Consider the following 15661-nt stretch of genomic DNA (forward strand, 5'->3'; position numbering starts at 1 on the left):
GTTTTGGGGGGTTATTTAACTCAGGGTTGGTCGTCTGACGGCTGCGAACCTCGGCATGATCGGGAGGGAGTGCGCTTATCTTTCGATCTTCTCCTCCTCTCCGCCTCACCCCCAACCCCAGACGGGAGTGTCACGCTTGCCTGCCTTCTTTCATCCATCCATCCATCCATCCATCCATCTACCCTTGAGCTTCTAATCACTTTCTCTCCTCACGTTTCTCAACTCTTCCCCTTAAACTACCCATCAATCTATTCTATCCCACGTTTTCCCACCTCCTTTTCCTCTCTCTCTCTCTCTCTTTCTCTTAATATTGGCTCAGCTGAAACGACCACACCCTACCTCTCTTATTGTCATTCTTCTCTCAGCTTCAATCATTGTACCCTTTGCGACCCACGTTTGAATTGATCTGGCATCCGTCATCCCGCGATGGGTTCCCACAGCGGCAGAACCACCAAGCTTGCATTGGTACCGCTCCCCAAAGGCTCTGTCTTACTTCCCGGAGTGACTCTCCGGATTCCGGTCTCCAACCGACCCGATATCGCGAACCTCCTGACCACCGTGCTGGACCGCTCCCCCGCAGCGAAACGGGATGGGAGTATCGTCACCTTCGGATGCATCCCTCTCAGCTCCCCGTATCTCAGCAAAGATGGCCAGCGGGTCATCGATGATGGGACCCTGGAGGAGGACAAGCGGGAGGAGTACGAGATGATAGATGCGGGACAAGCGCGCAAGGAGGACCTCTTCCGGTATGGCACCGTGGGCAAGGTGATCGGCATCCAACGCCGTGCCTATGCAGAACCATCCCTCCTTGTCCAGGGAATTCAGCGTTTCACCCTCAAACGAGTCCTCAAGGAACGGCCGTTCTTTGAGGCCGAAACCATCATCCATGACGATAAAGGTTTGTGTCCATTGCATTATTCTTCTCTGTTAATGCTATATGACGTCTTTGACTAATCATCCGCATCTGAAATCGCAGTCATCAACGACACTGAGACGGTCGACCTGTTCCAACAGCTAAGACAGCTTTCGAAGGAGCTATTGACTCTTCTGCGACTTTCCTCACTTCTGCCCTCGGCGGGAACCCGCCTATCGCCCATCATCGCTCGTAAATTCGAGATCTTCATCACCAAGTCTGATATCTCCCACGCAGGTAGACTGGCCGACTTCATGGCCGATGTTGCCGACTCGGGTTTTGAGGAGAAGCTCCGCATTCTGGCCTCGTTCGATGTCCGAGCCAGGCTAGAAGGCGCCATCGAGATTCTGAGTCGGCAGGTACAGAATATCAAGAGCAACGTCAAAGTCACGACCATCACTACCAATACATTCCCCGGGTCTTCATTTGATATCAGCCAGATCGATCCGCGCGAGCGGGAGCTGCTGGCCAAACGAGCAATGGCAGGCCTGGCGGGATTGACGCCGCCGGGGATGACAAGCGGCCGGAACAACGACGGCGATGAAAAAGAAGCGAACGAGGTTGACGAGCTCCAAAAAAGACTCAATGACGCTGAGCTTAGTCCTGAAGCTAGGAAAGTCGCGGATAAGGAGTTGCGTCGTCTCCGGAAGATGAACCCTGCGAATGCAGAGTACGGTGTGTGCAGAAGCTACCTCGAGAATATTGCCGACATTCCCTGGACCAAGGTCACCGAAGATCAGCTTGGTCCTGAGACTCTGAAGAGAGCTCGCCAGCAATTAGACGACGACCATTACGGCCTGGAGAAGATCAAGAAGCGGCTTCTCGAGTACTTGGCGGTGCTGCGTCTAAAGCAAACCTCTAACAAAGATGTGCAACGCCAGATCGAGAGCCTCACCCAGGAACTGGATGCTTCCGATGCGGGCGACATCGAAAAGGATGTTCCGACGCTATCGGAAGCAGACAGGGTTGCTCTTGAGACCAAGCTACACCTGTTGGAGTCCAAGCGCATCGGCGATAAATCACCGATCCTTCTGCTTGTCGGCCCTCCGGGTGTCGGAAAGACAAGTCTGGCACGGTCCGTGGCTGCCTCCTTGGGTCGCAAGTTCCATCGGATATCCCTGGGTGGTGTCCGGGACGAAGCAGAGATCCGAGGTCATCGGAGGACCTACGTTGCCGCAATGCCTGGTTTGATCGTCAATGGTCTGAAGAAGGTCGGTGTGGCTAACCCGGTCTTCCTGCTGGATGAGATTGATAAGGTGGGCGGAGCGAATTTCCAGGGCGATCCCTCGGCAGCTATGCTTGAAGTCTTGGACCCCGAACAGAACCACACCTTCACCGATCACTACATCGGTATCCCAATTGACCTGAGCAAGATTCTTTTCATTGCCACGGCCAACTCGCTAGAGACCATTCCCGCCCCGCTCCTCGACCGTATGGAGACAATACAGTTGTCTGGCTACACGAACATCGAGAAGCGACACATTTCCAAGAGACATCTTATTCCCAAGCAGGTCCGGGCCAACGGACTCTTTGAAGGCCAAGTCATCTTATCGGACGAGGTTCTCGACAAAGTCATCACGTCGTATACCATGGAATCTGGAGTACGGAACCTGGAGCGTGAAATCGGTTCGATCTGCCGGTCCAAGGCCGTGCAGTACGCCGACGCAGGTGACGCCGGCCGACTGGAAGCGTACAATCCCGTGGTGAGCCTCGAGGATCTGGAGGATATTCTCGGCATCGAGCGCTTCTACGAGGAACTGGCGGAGAAGCATGGCCGGCCCGGCGTGGTCACGGGCCTCGTGGCCTTCTCCACCGGAGGTCAAGGCAGTATCCTGTTCATCGAAGTGGCTGATATGCCGGGCAACGGCAATATCCAGCTGACTGGTAACTTGGGTGGCGTCCTCCGCGAGAGTGTTGAAGTTGCTTTGACCTGGGTCAGAGCCCATGCCTACGAGCTGGGACTGTCCGCGGACCCCAACGAGGACATCATGAAGAACCGCAGCTTGCACGTGCACTGCCCGTCCGGAGCAGTTCCGAAGGACGGTCCTTCCGCCGGTCTCGCCCACACGATCGGCCTGATCTCACTGTTCAGCGGCAAGCCTGTGCCTCCTAGTCTCGCCATGACCGGTGAGATTTCGCTGCGCGGGAAGGTGATGCCGGTGGGCGGAATCAAGGAGAAGCTGATCGGAGCGCTGCGTGCAGGCGTGAAGACCGTCCTTCTGCCGCAACACAACCGGAAGGATGTGAAGGATGTACCGCAGGAGGTCAACGAGGGGTTAGAGATCATCTACGTCAAGTAAGTTTCTCTTTTCGAGTGATTTGGTACCTTCACTAATGCTTGGCTATCAGACACATCTGGGAAGCCATTCGACAGGTGTGGCCCGACGCTCACTGGCCGGGGCAACACCAGGCCAATTTCATCGAGAGCCGGCTGTAGACCGGTTTGATACTCTCTCAGAATGGGATAACTGTAGATAATGCTCTTGTTTTATGATTTAAGCAGCCAGCGGGGTTTTGTTCGATGCAGCGTTTTGCTATTCCGCCCATTTTTGTCTTATTATCACCCAATACTCAAATTTTAACGGCATATTATCCAATACACTTATTATCAATCAACCCACATCCCAACTCCGCAAACCAAACGAACCAAAAGAGAAAAAGAAAATGTATTTATAAACCCAAAGCGATATAATACAGCGCGACCATGAAAGAAAAAAGCCCCAAAAGAAAATACATAACCCCAAAGGAACAAGCCAGCCCTGTTCCCAAGTCCAGGATTTTTCACCGTATTTCATCCTCCTCTCCCTGGATATCATCCATTCAGTGTACCCAACCCATTCATATGCACCTCAAACAACCCTCAAACCTCACCTCAACACTCACGACCTCGACCCATCCTTAGGACTAGTAGCCGCCTTCCCGCGCACCGCGCGGTCGTAATTCAACCCCAGGGCCTGCCAAGTCGGGCGCCAGGGCTTCTCGCCGCTGAGGATCTTCTCGGCCTCGGCGGCGTACGACTCGCGCTCCTTGGTGGGGGCCAACATGCCTGCCTCGGGCTTCTGGGCGTCCTGCATCTCCTGCTGCCACTTGGCGGCCTTGTAGTACTGGTCCTTCTCCCACCTGTTTTGTGTTGTGCCGGAGAATTAGCATTGTATCACACACAGCACAGCACAGCCCCGTGTATTGCATACGCAAACCACCGCAACCACAGCAAGGGTAAAAGGGGAAGGTAGGGCAAGGGCAAAGACAACGTACTTATCCATCTCCTTCGGCGCCTCGGGCCACACAAACGGCTCCTTCATCTCAACGGTCATCCGCTTCTTGCTCTGCGGACGGCGCAGCGGACCGTACCCGAACCGGCCCCGGGACTTCATGCGGGTGACCTTCTGCTGCTCGACGAAGCTGCGCACGGCCAGCACGCCGACCCCGTACGCGCGCTGCAGGTAGTCGCGCATGTCGAGCTTGTTGAGGTTGAGCGGCACGTAGAAGGAGGCGTAGCGGGGCGGGAGGAAGGGGGTGCGGATGAGGGCGATGGTGAAGTCGGGACTGGGCCGGCATCGAGCATACGTTAGCGGGGGCTGGTTTTCTCGGTTGGATGGGGAGTATACGGTATGGGGGCTTGCGTCCACCGGGTGGGATTGAGGGTTTGGCTTACAGAAAGACCTGTTTGCGCGCCTCCAGAGGAGCGCCGGGACCGACCCAGCCTTCCGGCCGGGTGGGCACTTTTTTGGCCAGTTGCGTGAGTTTGCGGACCATTTTTGGTGGTGTTTGGGTCCTTGTCGGGGAGAGGAGAAGGAGGAGGGGGGGGGGGAGTACTGCGAAATGTGGTGGTGGTGGTGGTGGATTTGGAGGTGCGGAATAGTTTGGTTATCTTCCGGAGCGGAACTTTCTTGCAATTCGTTGTTTGCGTCGTTTGGCCGCTTCGGCGCCCGTAGCATTTGATAGTTTACTCCACTCCGGGAATAATGCGGAGGGATAGATGGCTGGCTCAATGCTTATACGGTAATTGTCAGTTACCTGTTCTTTGCAAATCGATTGGATGCCTTGGACGGGGTCGAGAGATGTTTGGAGTGGAAGTTCATAGTCGGACAATTTCTGACTTCAGCCAGTAGCACTCAGTAATACCTCAAGATCTCAAGATCTACGTTATTGGATAATCGCAAACAACAAGAAGATAACACCTACGACAGAACTAGCTACGTGAGTTGCAGAGAAAAATTTACGAGTCCCAGAAAAGTTCTATTCATTATGGTCATGATCGTATCATATCTTTTTATCCATCGCAGCAGGTCCCTACTGTCCCCCCTCCGACACCTTCAAATTGCCTAGCCGTCGAGAACTCTCGTCGAGCTCATCCGACTGCGACTCCTCCCTATCATCCTCCTCTCCCTGTTCCTCCTCATCCTCCTCCTCGTCATCATCCCCATCCTCCCGATCACTCACCCCATCCCCCGTCGCCCCAACCTCCTGCATATAACTCTCCAACTCACGGGCCATCTTCCTCGAGAAGCCCGACGCCTCAACCTCGACATCCAACCGCTTCCCCGGATTGGCCATCATCTGCTTCTTGGCGTCGGCAAAGAAGGGACCGGGCACATCACTGACGAAGTGGAACTTGCGGGAGAAGTACCGTTTGATGCAGTTGACATCGCGATCGAAGTACATCTCGGCATTGGGGTGGTCGATGGAGACCATCTGCGGGAAATCGATGACCACGGGCACCAGCGTCACCTTCTCCTCGTCGTCCTCAGGCCCACGCCCCTTCCCTTTGCCATCATCCTCGACCACCTCCTTGATCAAGATATTAAACTCATTAAAATCACCATGAATCAACCCATACCGTGCAAACCGGACAATCATCTCCATCAGCTCGGCGTACAGGCCGGCCGGGTCCGCGACTGACGAGATCTGGCGCAGCGGGAACGCATCGATCAGGCTCATGACGATCGTGTGCCGGTTCTGGGCGATGGGCTCGGGGACGCTGAAGCCGTTGGCGCGCAGCGCCTTCATGAAGGCGAACTCCTTCATCGCCGCCAGCCGCGACATGTACATCCACGAGGCCGAGGTGCGGTGCCGCAGGTAGTCGCGGTTGGTCTTGACGGTGCGGAAGGAGATGCGGCCCAGCCGGTGGATCTTCAGGATGCACTGCTGCTTCTGGTGGTTGGCCACCACGTTGATGTCCGACTCCTTGCCCACCCCGATCTGGTTGCCCACCGAGTAGATCACCTTCTGCTTCTGGTGCGCGTGCAGCGCCAGGTAGTCCAGCCCGCCGTAGGTGAGCCGGTAGCCGTCGTCTGTCCCAAGAAAATATGTATGGTAAGTAAAAAGTACCGTAGGCAAGGTTCAAATATCCCCCGATTTACAAGGCAAGCAGGCAGACGTACATTTAGCATTCTTCACCTTCGCGATCAAATTCGTCTTCGCAAGGTTCGAGATCGATCGATGCACCCCGCTGCCCCCGCGCAGGCCCGAGATCTGCGCAATCAATGGCGTCGGCACAATTTCATGGTTCCGACTGCCTTGTTCAACCTTTTCTCCTCAAGAAAGACAAATTTGTCTGTTAGCTTTGGTCAATACATCATGCGCTTGCTCCGAGAAATAAAATGGACGACCAAAAAAAAGTCAAGGCGGGGAAATGCTTGGAGGGGCGTAGCGTACCGCCGAGAGAACGCGAAAGTCCTCCGCCGTCAGGTAACGGATCGCTTTGGGGTCGAGCTTCATGGCCGCGAAAATTCCTCAAAACTTGGAGTTGGTGAAGAGGTACAAAATAACGAACAGTCAGTCGGATTTACAAGAGTGGAGTCGGCTACCTATCTCTAAGCCTTCGACGTGATTGCGGCGGCGTCCCTGAAGGTACCCGGGGAAAACTTACGGGCTCCACTGCCCTATGCCCTAGTTTCCTGTTCGGGATCTTTCTGTATACAACTCGGACAATGTTGATGAACCGCTGCGACGATGGCAAGAATCTACACTACATATCCACGGAAGCATTACTTCAATCAAACTGGGTCCTCGAAGCTAATTCTATCTTAAGAGTAAACTTCTTAACTTAGAACACTCCCCTTCCTATATCCATTGATCTAATTGATATAAGGTATTTCCGGTTCGTTCTGAATACATTAAGTCCAAGAATCCCAAAGCTGTGATTTCCCGGCGCTCATTCAAGCTCGCAAAGTTTCATGTTCAGTTCTCGTCTCATTTATGCGGAAGTCTCCGCCTCCCAGTTGGGGTTCTGCATTCCAGTTAGCAGGCAAACTTCACTCAGTGAAAACATGGTGGATCGCAATATTTACCTTGCGCAAGATTACCAAACCCTCCAGAGTGCTGCTGAGAGGGATGTATTGCTCGTCTTCGAGTTCGGCCCGCTCACCATAGGCCAAGAGAACTGGCGTGCTCTGCGTCTGCCAGCCAGTGATCGTCTTCGGGCGACCAGCCTGGCCGACGACATCCACGGCCTGACCGACCCGGACATTCACAGTCAGAGGCTGCAAGTCTTCATCGAGTGTGACGAGGAAGCGAGGGTACATGGCAGTGATGAGGTAGTAGAGGAGGTAGTGGTGTTCGGCGAGGATGAATTGCTTGGCGTCAATCAAGGACACCAGGACGGTGAGCAGACCGGCAGCTGATACACGCGACAAGACCTGTCGGTCGGTGTGGAAGGGATTCAGGGTCATGGTGCCCTTGCCCATATGCAGAAGACCCTGCGCGATGCGAACCATGAACAAAGAGTTCTGGTCACGGTGGTAATAGCTAGCCAGCTGACGGAGCAACTGGGCCAAACGAGCGTTGTTGGTACCGGCACCACAAAGACCCATGGCGAAGATCGCGTTGATAGCGACGTCGTTGTCGGTGTCGTGGCTGTATCTCGAAAGAGTATCGTAGACCTTCATTTGGGGGTTGCTAGGGGTGATCAGACCCATAGCGAGGGGTACAGCCTTCCGGATGTTGCTGGCACCGTAATGCATGAGATGACCGAACTGTCGGAGGATCATATCCTGGCCAACTTCCTCGCCCATGGCGATGAGCGACAAGCCAAGTACAGCATACGACTGGACGAGCTCGTCGCCCTTCTTCTCGTCGTTCTCCTCAATGATGTCATTGCAGATGTGAAGAAGTTCCTGCAGCTTCAGGACGGTGCCAGTGCCTGCCCATGCGCAGACCGAGGCAAGTACAGAGGTGGGCTTAGCCATGGGGTGATCCACGGCCTTGAGAATGTCAAGAACAACATCGACCTCTTCTTGACGACCGAAGTACAGAAGGGCGAGACCGAGCGCCATGAAACGGGTCCACTTGTCCTTCAGGTGCTTCTGTCTCTCCTCGTCCATCAAGGTCGAGGCAATCGCCTCACTGACTTGGTGGTTGGAAGAGCCAACGAAGATGAGACCCAGAGAGACAGCAGCCATGGCAGAGAGCTGCATATCCAGCGCACTGTCTTCGACGATCGGAAGGAGAACCTCCAACAGCTCCTCCTTGTTGGAGCCAGCATAGGCTAGACCAAGACCCATGATCGATGCGACCCGCATGGGCACGCTCTTCGCCTCCAAATTCTCGGGGTCGCTCAGGAGAGCCAGGGCAGGGTCAGAGTCGATCCGTACACCAGAGTTCAGGATACCGATGGACAACAAAGCACCCGCCTTGATCTGATCTTCCGAGGCGTACGTGTACTTGTCGATCTTATCCAGGCCGATCTCGACATCTCTGTGCATGAGCATTCCCAGAGAAGCCGTGGTCGACAGCATGCCGTCATCCTTCGTCTTCCACACCCAAGGACCCTTGTCACCTTCAACCAGCATCATCTTATCGTTTCCGAATCCAGCATTAGCAAACGAGTTCACGAAAGCGCTGGCGAGATTGTGTCTAGCAGAATCGACGTTGGTGAGGCCGGCGCCACGTGAGCTTTCCAAGTGAGTCTTGTAGATATCTTCAGGCATCTTGGGATCCAGAATGTTAAGCTCCTTGCCAAGAGACTTGAAGTGCTTGGGGATCGAGGTGTTGTTGAGGCAGTCCATGAATAGCTGATCTTCTTCATATTCCGGGAGATCGAGCCATATTTGCTGTCGGGAAACGAGGAACGCCATCTGCTTCTTGATGGAATCGTCCGAGGTGGCGTTCAAGTCACTCTTGATCAGCTCAGTGTCGTTTAGGCGAATAGCGAGGACAATGGCCTTGGTGAGCTCCTTGTAGGTGACGTAGATCTCGTGCGCGGTGCGGAGGAATTGCTGGTCTTCTGGGTATGTTAGGAGGTTAACCATGCTAACCATATACAAGCAAACTCGAGCGTAGGTGTTCTCGTCCACAAAGCGAGGGATTTCCTCGATGATCTCGAGCTCACTCAGCAAGTCGACGGCATCGGCTTCAGCGTTGTGCTTCAGGAAGTACGGAACAAGAGAAAGAGCAAGGTCGATCAAGTCTTGTACATCCTTCTCAGCATTTAGCCTGTTTTGATATTCCTGGCCGATCTCCAAGGCCAGGTGTCTGATGTATTCATGGCCCCATGAGCCGAGATCCTCCGACTTGGTCAGCAGGCGGTACTTCAGGGTCTCCAGCTTCTCCTCGTCTCCGTATGTCATTCCAAGAACTGATAACATGTCGGCCAAGGAGTCCTAGATGAGATATGGTCAGATTGTCGCTCCGGTCCGCGCCGTCATACAACAGAAGACGCACCTTAACCGGGCTAGCCGGCCACTTGTCATAAAGCGCCGTGAGGTCATCGTAGTGAGGTCGGAGGAATTTCAAGGGCTTAGGGACAGCGGTCATCGAAGATGTCGAGGTCTTTATGAAATTCTTAATCGCATCCAAGGCAGGACTGTAGAGCGATGTATCCGGCTCCTAGGCAGGAAAGCGGAGCGTTAACGTCATCGATCGGGGCCTGTAGCAACAGCTGCTGTGTCCATACCTTTAATCTTTCCACGAGCATCTCCAGCTCGTTCTTCAATTGCTGATCTTCTTCATTGAGCTCCTCTGTATCATATGGTTAGCACTGCCACAGCAAGCTGGCATAGCTGGTGCTAGAAGCGGCGTCGGGTCGGGATGTTCCCGCCCATGCCACGGGCTCAATGTATCGCCTACCTTCCTGGGGCTCCTCGTCCTTCTTCTTTCCGTCGGCTTGAGGCTTCTCGCCGGTCTGTGCCTTCTTTCCTCCAGCCAAATCTTTCACATCGTCAACCTTGCCCTTGCCCTTGTCGGCGGGAGCTGACCGCTCGCCATCTTGCGCCATTGCTGACGATTATATGGCGAGTAGGACTGTGTGGTTTCGGGGATAGGGGGGAGACTAGAGCGTAGAAAGAAGCTCTGACGGGGGTATCCGAGGTGGTAAAGGTCGAACAGAATAAACCTTCACGGAGCAGGCGATGACGAGGGGGGTGGAATCATAAGCTTGTTGATGGGGAAGCAGAGGAAGCTCTCTCAGTTCCTCGCCGCTCGGGCGGGCGTTGCGCTCCTGTGGAGCTAGGCTGCTTATGTAAGGCCGCACCGCCAAGCCTTCGACTCCAATAGAAGAATGAAACAGTCCATGTATGTCAGCATCATTAACTAACCAAGGTACTTTAATATTACTCTACTCCTGCCCCAAGATACTGTAGGGTGAATAACTCTACAATTATATCATATTCTTTGGTGTTATTAGCACAGCTGGAACCATTCGCAAAGCTATGCTGCACTAATACCATCTACAAATTTAATATTCCAATGATCTATATCACTAATGTGAACTAAGGCATATTGATTGCAGCTGGAAGGCAAGCTCATACCAAATTCTTGAAGAAGTATCTTTGCGGCATTTTCACCGAATGACGGCGTCTCAGTTCGCCGTCTAGGAGTTCACAATCGCCTCGTTTGTACACACCAACTCTTCCTGTCCAGTTATAAACCGGACAGTGTATCCGAGCTCCCGGAGCACACATACAGCAGAAACAACACTGATTAGATCACTTCCAGTCATCCCTGGACACGAACGCCTCTCAAATCGGAACTTGAGATGAGTCCCGCGCTTTGAGACATTGCCCACAGTTTCCGTTTCCCCTCCCAAGTCCATCTCTTGTTGGTCGTCAGAAGTACAGTTCCACGGAATGCAGATTCCAAACGCATTAGCACCATGAAGACAAGCAGCGTTTGTCGTCCAAGGCGTAGTCACCATCTCGTCATGCGAGCTTAAGCCTACACTCGACCTCTGACACATGTTACACTGCAGGAAGCTGCGGGGATCCTGCTCTCCAGAGGTTCACCCCATGGAGGGGGTGCAAAGCTGATATATATAAGCCCATTGCCTCATCTTTTCCTGTTCACAGCCCGGTCCATAATCATCGTTGCTGGACTTTTGCAACCATGGGTCGCACTAGGAAAAACAACGACAAGGAGGAGGAGGCCAAAAAGCGTCATATCCAGAGCCTCTGCGATGCTTGCTGCATCCGCAGCCTGGAACCTTGGATTCGAGCTTCTCTCTGCTACGCCGATAATTCTTTTCTCGAAGCATTGGTGCCAACGGCGCAAATGCCCCATGAAATCGGGCCGTCGTCTGATGCCCGGATCTACACAGAAGAGATAATCAAGTCCTGTGAGCTGGATCGTTGTATCGGCGTTGTAACACCCCAATCAGTGCGTCTAATTCATGTGTCATCCTAGTGGCCCAACAATCCAGGGAGGAACCTACTTTCCAAACTCAGGAGCTCCAGGGGAATCAATGCACACAGAAGCTGCAGACCACAAAGAAATCCAATGATCCCCAGCAGCCCCAGACTTCCGAGAGCACTGATACCACAGCTCCTAGGGCCCAACGATCCCGCGAGGACTCGGGTTGCCAGGCCAGACAGTCGCAGGGTGATCAATACACACAGAAACTGCAGACTACAGAGCAATCCGATGATTCACAGCAGCCGCAGACCTCTGAAAACACCAATACCACAGCTCCCCGGGACCATTATTCCAGGAAGAAGTCTACTGTCCAGTCTCCGGGATCCCAAGGAAATCGATGCACACAGAAGCCGCAGACTATGAAGCAACCCAGTGATCTCCAGCAGCCCCCGACTTCCAAGAGCACTGTTACTACAGCCCCAGTGAGCCCCCTTCTTGTCTTTCACGGTCCCATTACCTGCTAAAGTGCTACTAGTCTCAATCATCCCCACAACCCCAGACGTTCGAAAGTACGGAAGTAACCGTCCCTGTGAGCCTTCTTGTGCTTAAATTCCCAGCCTAATATTGCGCTAAACAGTAGCCTAGTCCACGGACAGTGAATGCAAGCGGCGTTATAAACACCTGAAGGAATACCCATACATCCAGCATCTCGGCTTCAGCCAACAAGGCTGCAAGCTCTGGATCACGCGGAAGATCTTCTGGGGCCCCCAGCGCTTTATCTCGTTGGAGGCCGATTTCCTGGGCCAGTCCATCCCTGGCCCATACGAGGAGGCGCTGTGGGCGGCATGTCTTCACCAACCTCACTGCGACGTGTATGAAGAGTTCCGCATCGAGCCCCTCGACGTATCCCGCGACGGGACGAGGCTCAGAGCGAAGTTTGTCCGGCCTGGCTGTCCCCCTGATAGCAAGCCGCTCCCTGCCCATCTGCGGGGACTGCCCAGCACCTACTGTCAGAGCTGGACCGGTGGATTAAACGCGTTGGACGCCGAGGGCATCTCAGACCTTGTCCTGGTTGACGCTGACCGAGCTAATATCCCCGTAATCCCTTTGTTGGTACTGCAGCTGGCGGCCGAACGGGCCGCAAACCCTCTTCCCCTTGCTGCTGACTCCATGACCAAGAAAAAGGTTACTGTCTCGGAGAAGGAGATACCGCAGGATCCCAAGCATCAAGTCCACCGACACAAGAAGTTCCCTGTCCTTCGTAACCTAAGTTCCTTGGGGGTCTGTCTGCTGTCTATGTTCTGGTGGCAGCGCTACAAGAAGAGTCGACAGCTCTGAGCCTCTCGACAGAGCAGCCAACCCCGCATCTCGCCCAAGAATTTGCAATCTCTTTGCTCCCGTGTGTTTTGGCTTGATCATTCATACTAAAAAGTGGGGTTTCGGTTTTTCGGTTTCGTTTAGCTTCTACTTTTCCGGGCAGTTTGCGTGACTATCGAATATGATTAGCTTGATTTAGACTCAGAGAAAGTGCTCTCCTCACCAGTGTAGGTCATACACAGGCACACTACGTTGCTTTCCGATATCGTGACTGGTGTGGAGTGTAATGCGCCATCGGTGACGAATGACTGCTTCAACTTGTAGTGAACAAATCTTTGGCTAGAGCGAGGAGAGGTCCATAACATTACTTAGATATATCGTACCGATGAGGCATACAATGAGTCGAGCGAGAAAGCAAGAGATGAAGAGAACTAACCAAAATGCGAACCAAGCTACAGAGACCTTGTAGTATAGCCCGAGGATGCATACACACCAAACATCTCCATCAGAAGCCTCATTTCACCGGAACAGGGAAGTTTACTCTGCGCGGCGCGCAGTTCAAAGAGACAACAGCCACAGCCACAACCACAGGTGAATTATAAGTCACATATATAATAAGTCCTCGGAAGTCTGGACAAAGGGAACCCTAATTAAGTACCTGAAAAAAAGAAGCAAGAAAAGGACGGAGCGAAGAGATAGTGACTTGCACATGTAGACGGGCTTGATGTTGGGACACAGACACACAGAGGTTAAAATGCAGACGCTCAAAGAAAGAACAAAATGCGACTGGCTCATTAAACGACTGACTTGATTTAGCGAAGCAAAAGGCAAAGAGAGCAAGAATCGAAATGAATGGTATCTAAGACAAATTCAGTAATCCATGACTGAGTATCCCAATCGGTCGTTCGCGTCGAGGACACTGTGTGGTTTGCATGCTTAGTATGGACCCCATTTATGGTTGAAGACAAAACAGGGAAACTTACGAGTATTGCTTGGTCAACGTTCCCTCACCACCTTTCGAGAGATCGATACTGAAAACGTAAAAGTTTCCGTCACTGGTCACCACCATCACCTGGGGCGTGTTGGTGCTCATTGCAACGACACTGCGAAGCGGACCATTGCTGCCGTTGGCGCCGGGGCCTTGATTGGTTTTGGGCAGTTTGATCCACGCAAAGTCACGAGCGGGCTCCCACATCTCACTGACACCCTTGGGAAGATACCCGCCCACCTTCGCGGCAAACGAGCTGCCGACATTTTGTGAGGTGCGCCGGATGATCCCCATTAAGGTTCCATTATGTTTCCTGGAGGCTAGCTCAGAAGAGCCCGACTCTCCGCCAACATCGTCCGGGTCCGAGGACTGGCCAAAGGAGCTTTGGCTATATCTCCGGTCCGCAACAGTGGGCGAAGACGATGACGGAGTGGTGTGTGATGACTGAGACTGCTGGCTCAATTTGAACAGGTGAATGGTCTCGGTGGAGGAAGATACGCAGAGAAGTGTTGAGGTGGTATTGAACGACATGCTGTAGATCCTAGACGGTATCGATCCGCGCCGGAACTGATATAGCTTGTGACCATCAGGGACGGAAAACACTCGGATGATGGTTCCTTTGTCGGAAGCGGTGGCGATCAGTGTACCGTCGCTGTTAAGTGTTATACACGCCAGTGGAGATCGATGCGCTTCGATAACGTTGATAGCTTCCAGCTTCAGAGTGTCGAAGATCAGAACTTCACCACTCGTAGGTGAAATATGTGTGGTGCCGGGAGGCGCATGAGAAGGAGGAGTAAACGACGAGGGTGGCGCCTTCTGGGGAAGGGGATACGCGAGGTAGCAATTGTCGGAGGAGGGGGATAGAGCACAGATTGCTAAGTGAAGTTAGACCACATACAAGGAATGCGCGGCAACGAGCGTTGTCTTACCATTTGGATTTGGGGAAGTCTCAATGGTATACAATAGCTTCATCGTCTGAATATCGTAGAGGTAGATCTGATCCTCCAGAACTATCACAAGTCTTTTGCGATTCAGCTTGACCGCGAGCACGGTGGTAGGGAATGTCAACTCGCATATCGTCGACTGGCGCTATAGGTGGGATCAAGAAAGAAGAAAGTGTTAGCCAAATACGTCATGTGCGCAAGGTAGCAAACAAAGCAGCTATTTCGTCAAGGTACATAAACCCGCGAAGCCCAACAAATGTGCACAAGGGTGTCCTACGAACCTTGGTATTAGTTATTTGAAGGCGACGTGGTGACAAAATCAGCGCAACCAGGGATGTCGAGAAAAGCATCTCAATTATGGCAATGTTCCCTTCCTTCGTCTCATAGCTTTTCGCGAAAGGATCAGTGGTGAAGATACGAAATCCCTTGGAAGTCGCTGATAAGTGTCAAGAGATATTCCATGAGTTAAGCTGGAGGTTGATCCGGAGGGCCCTTACCGACGGCCAGATAGCTATAGTCCTGGTTGAACGTCACGAAATTCATCGCCATCTTGTCTGTGCCGATCGCTGTGATCGACCGCGTCCCACTCTGCGCAAAGAATCTATGACCGTGTGGATTGATGAGCTATGTGGGCGACCGAGAAGCAAGCGATGCAAGATACTCTCGACTTGGACTGAGACAACTGCGGGGCCTAGACAAGCTTCAGTGTTGCTGGATGGAGGGGCTAAACAGATCCCGTCCTAGGACCGCTTCCGTCACAGTTGGTGATGTTCGCCTTGCATATCTCGTGGGTGCTGGTGGTAAAGACGCAAGATAGACTTCGACGATCGATAAGAGCCGATGCTGCACGAGCTCAAGAAGGAAAGCGATCGCAGTCGTTCCAGTTGACAATAATAGCGAGGGATGGGTGAGTAGCGGACTGGTTGGTTG

General features: G+C 53.1%; 6 protein-coding genes across 6 annotated transcripts; 2 read left to right on the forward strand and 4 right to left on the reverse strand.

Annotated features, from left to right (window-relative positions):
• Positions 1-426: 426 nt before the first annotated feature.
• On the forward strand, positions 427-3547 carry BO72DRAFT_423806 (putative LON domain serine protease; the record flags this gene model as incomplete). The annotated part of the gene is made up of 3 exons (XM_040942854.1): positions 427-904; positions 977-3209; positions 3263-3547. 3 exons carry the CDS (start codon positions 427-429, stop codon positions 3348-3350), a joined length of 2799 nt encoding a protein of 932 aa, XP_040803886.1. The 3' UTR covers positions 3351-3547.
• Positions 3468-4740, reverse strand: BO72DRAFT_445695 (mitochondrial 54S ribosomal protein uL23m). The gene is made up of 3 exons (XM_040944118.1): positions 4569-4740; positions 4169-4459; positions 3468-4033 (listed from the first exon to the last, which is right to left on the reverse strand). Exons 1-3 carry the CDS (start codon positions 4667-4669, stop codon positions 3793-3795), a joined length of 633 nt encoding a protein of 210 aa, XP_040803887.1. The 5' UTR covers positions 4670-4740; the 3' UTR covers positions 3468-3792.
• Positions 4741-5144: 404 nt separating this feature from the next.
• Positions 5145-6634, reverse strand: BO72DRAFT_398889 (protein kinase RIO2; the record flags this gene model as incomplete). Its single annotated transcript, XM_040942109.1, has 3 exons — positions 5145-6207; positions 6298-6442; positions 6572-6634. 3 exons carry the CDS (start codon positions 6632-6634, stop codon positions 5207-5209), a joined length of 1209 nt encoding a protein of 402 aa, XP_040803888.1. The 3' UTR covers positions 5145-5206.
• A 478-nt stretch (positions 6635-7112) lies between these two features.
• BO72DRAFT_372332 (proteasome regulatory particle base subunit RPN1) lies at positions 7113-10130 on the reverse strand (the record flags this gene model as incomplete). Its single annotated transcript, XM_040941041.1, has 5 exons — positions 7113-7145; positions 7207-9516; positions 9578-9742; positions 9810-9872; positions 9963-10130. 5 exons carry the CDS (start codon positions 10128-10130, stop codon positions 7113-7115), a joined length of 2739 nt encoding a protein of 912 aa, XP_040803889.1.
• Positions 10131-11236: 1106 nt separating this feature from the next.
• On the forward strand, positions 11237-12973 carry BO72DRAFT_525570 (uncharacterized protein; the record flags this gene model as incomplete). Its single annotated transcript, XM_040949968.1, has 4 exons — positions 11237-11465; positions 11534-11964; positions 12018-12071; positions 12128-12973. 4 exons carry the CDS (start codon positions 11237-11239, stop codon positions 12818-12820), a joined length of 1407 nt encoding a protein of 468 aa, XP_040803890.1. The 3' UTR covers positions 12821-12973.
• Positions 12974-13178: 205 nt separating this feature from the next.
• On the reverse strand, positions 13179-15653 carry BO72DRAFT_445699 (phosphoinositide binding protein ATG18). Its single transcript, XM_040944119.1, has 5 exons — positions 15229-15653; positions 15013-15167; positions 14717-14876; positions 13783-14662; positions 13179-13718 (listed from the first exon to the last, which is right to left on the reverse strand). Exons 1-5 carry the CDS (start codon positions 15278-15280, stop codon positions 13670-13672), a joined length of 1296 nt encoding a protein of 431 aa, XP_040803891.1. The 5' UTR covers positions 15281-15653; the 3' UTR covers positions 13179-13669.
• Positions 15654-15661: the final 8 nt, after the last annotated feature.

This window comes from Aspergillus fijiensis, assembly GCF_003184825.1.
Source record: "Aspergillus fijiensis CBS 313.89 unplaced genomic scaffold BO72scaffold_11, whole genome shotgun sequence".
NCBI lineage: Eukaryota > Fungi > Ascomycota > Eurotiomycetes > Eurotiales > Aspergillaceae > Aspergillus > Aspergillus fijiensis.

Bases quoted from the DNA above. Each gene is read 5' to 3' on its own strand.
- BO72DRAFT_445695 (XM_040944118.1), bottom strand. From the start codon at position 4,669: ATGGTCCGCAAACTCACGCAACTGGCCAAAAAAGTGCCCACCCGGCCG. The intron at 4,460-4,568 runs GTAAGCCAAACC...ATGCCGGCCCAG, and splicing joins GCGCGCAAACAGGTCTTTCT to TCCCGACTTCACCATCGCCC. The intron at 4,034-4,168 runs GTACGTTGTCTT...AACACAAAACAG, and splicing joins GCGCCGAAGGAGATGGATAA to GTGGGAGAAGGACCAGTACT.
- BO72DRAFT_445699 (XM_040944119.1), bottom strand. From the start codon at position 15,280: ATGGCGATGAATTTCGTGACGTTCAACCAGGACTATAGCTATCTGGCC. The intron at 15,168-15,228 runs GTAAGGGCCCTC...GACACTTATCAG, and splicing joins CTATAGCTATCTGGCCGTCG to CGACTTCCAAGGGATTTCGT. The intron at 13,719-13,782 runs GTAAGTTTCCCT...CAAACCACACAG, and splicing joins ACGTTGACCAAGCAATACTC to TGTCCTCGACGCGAACGACC.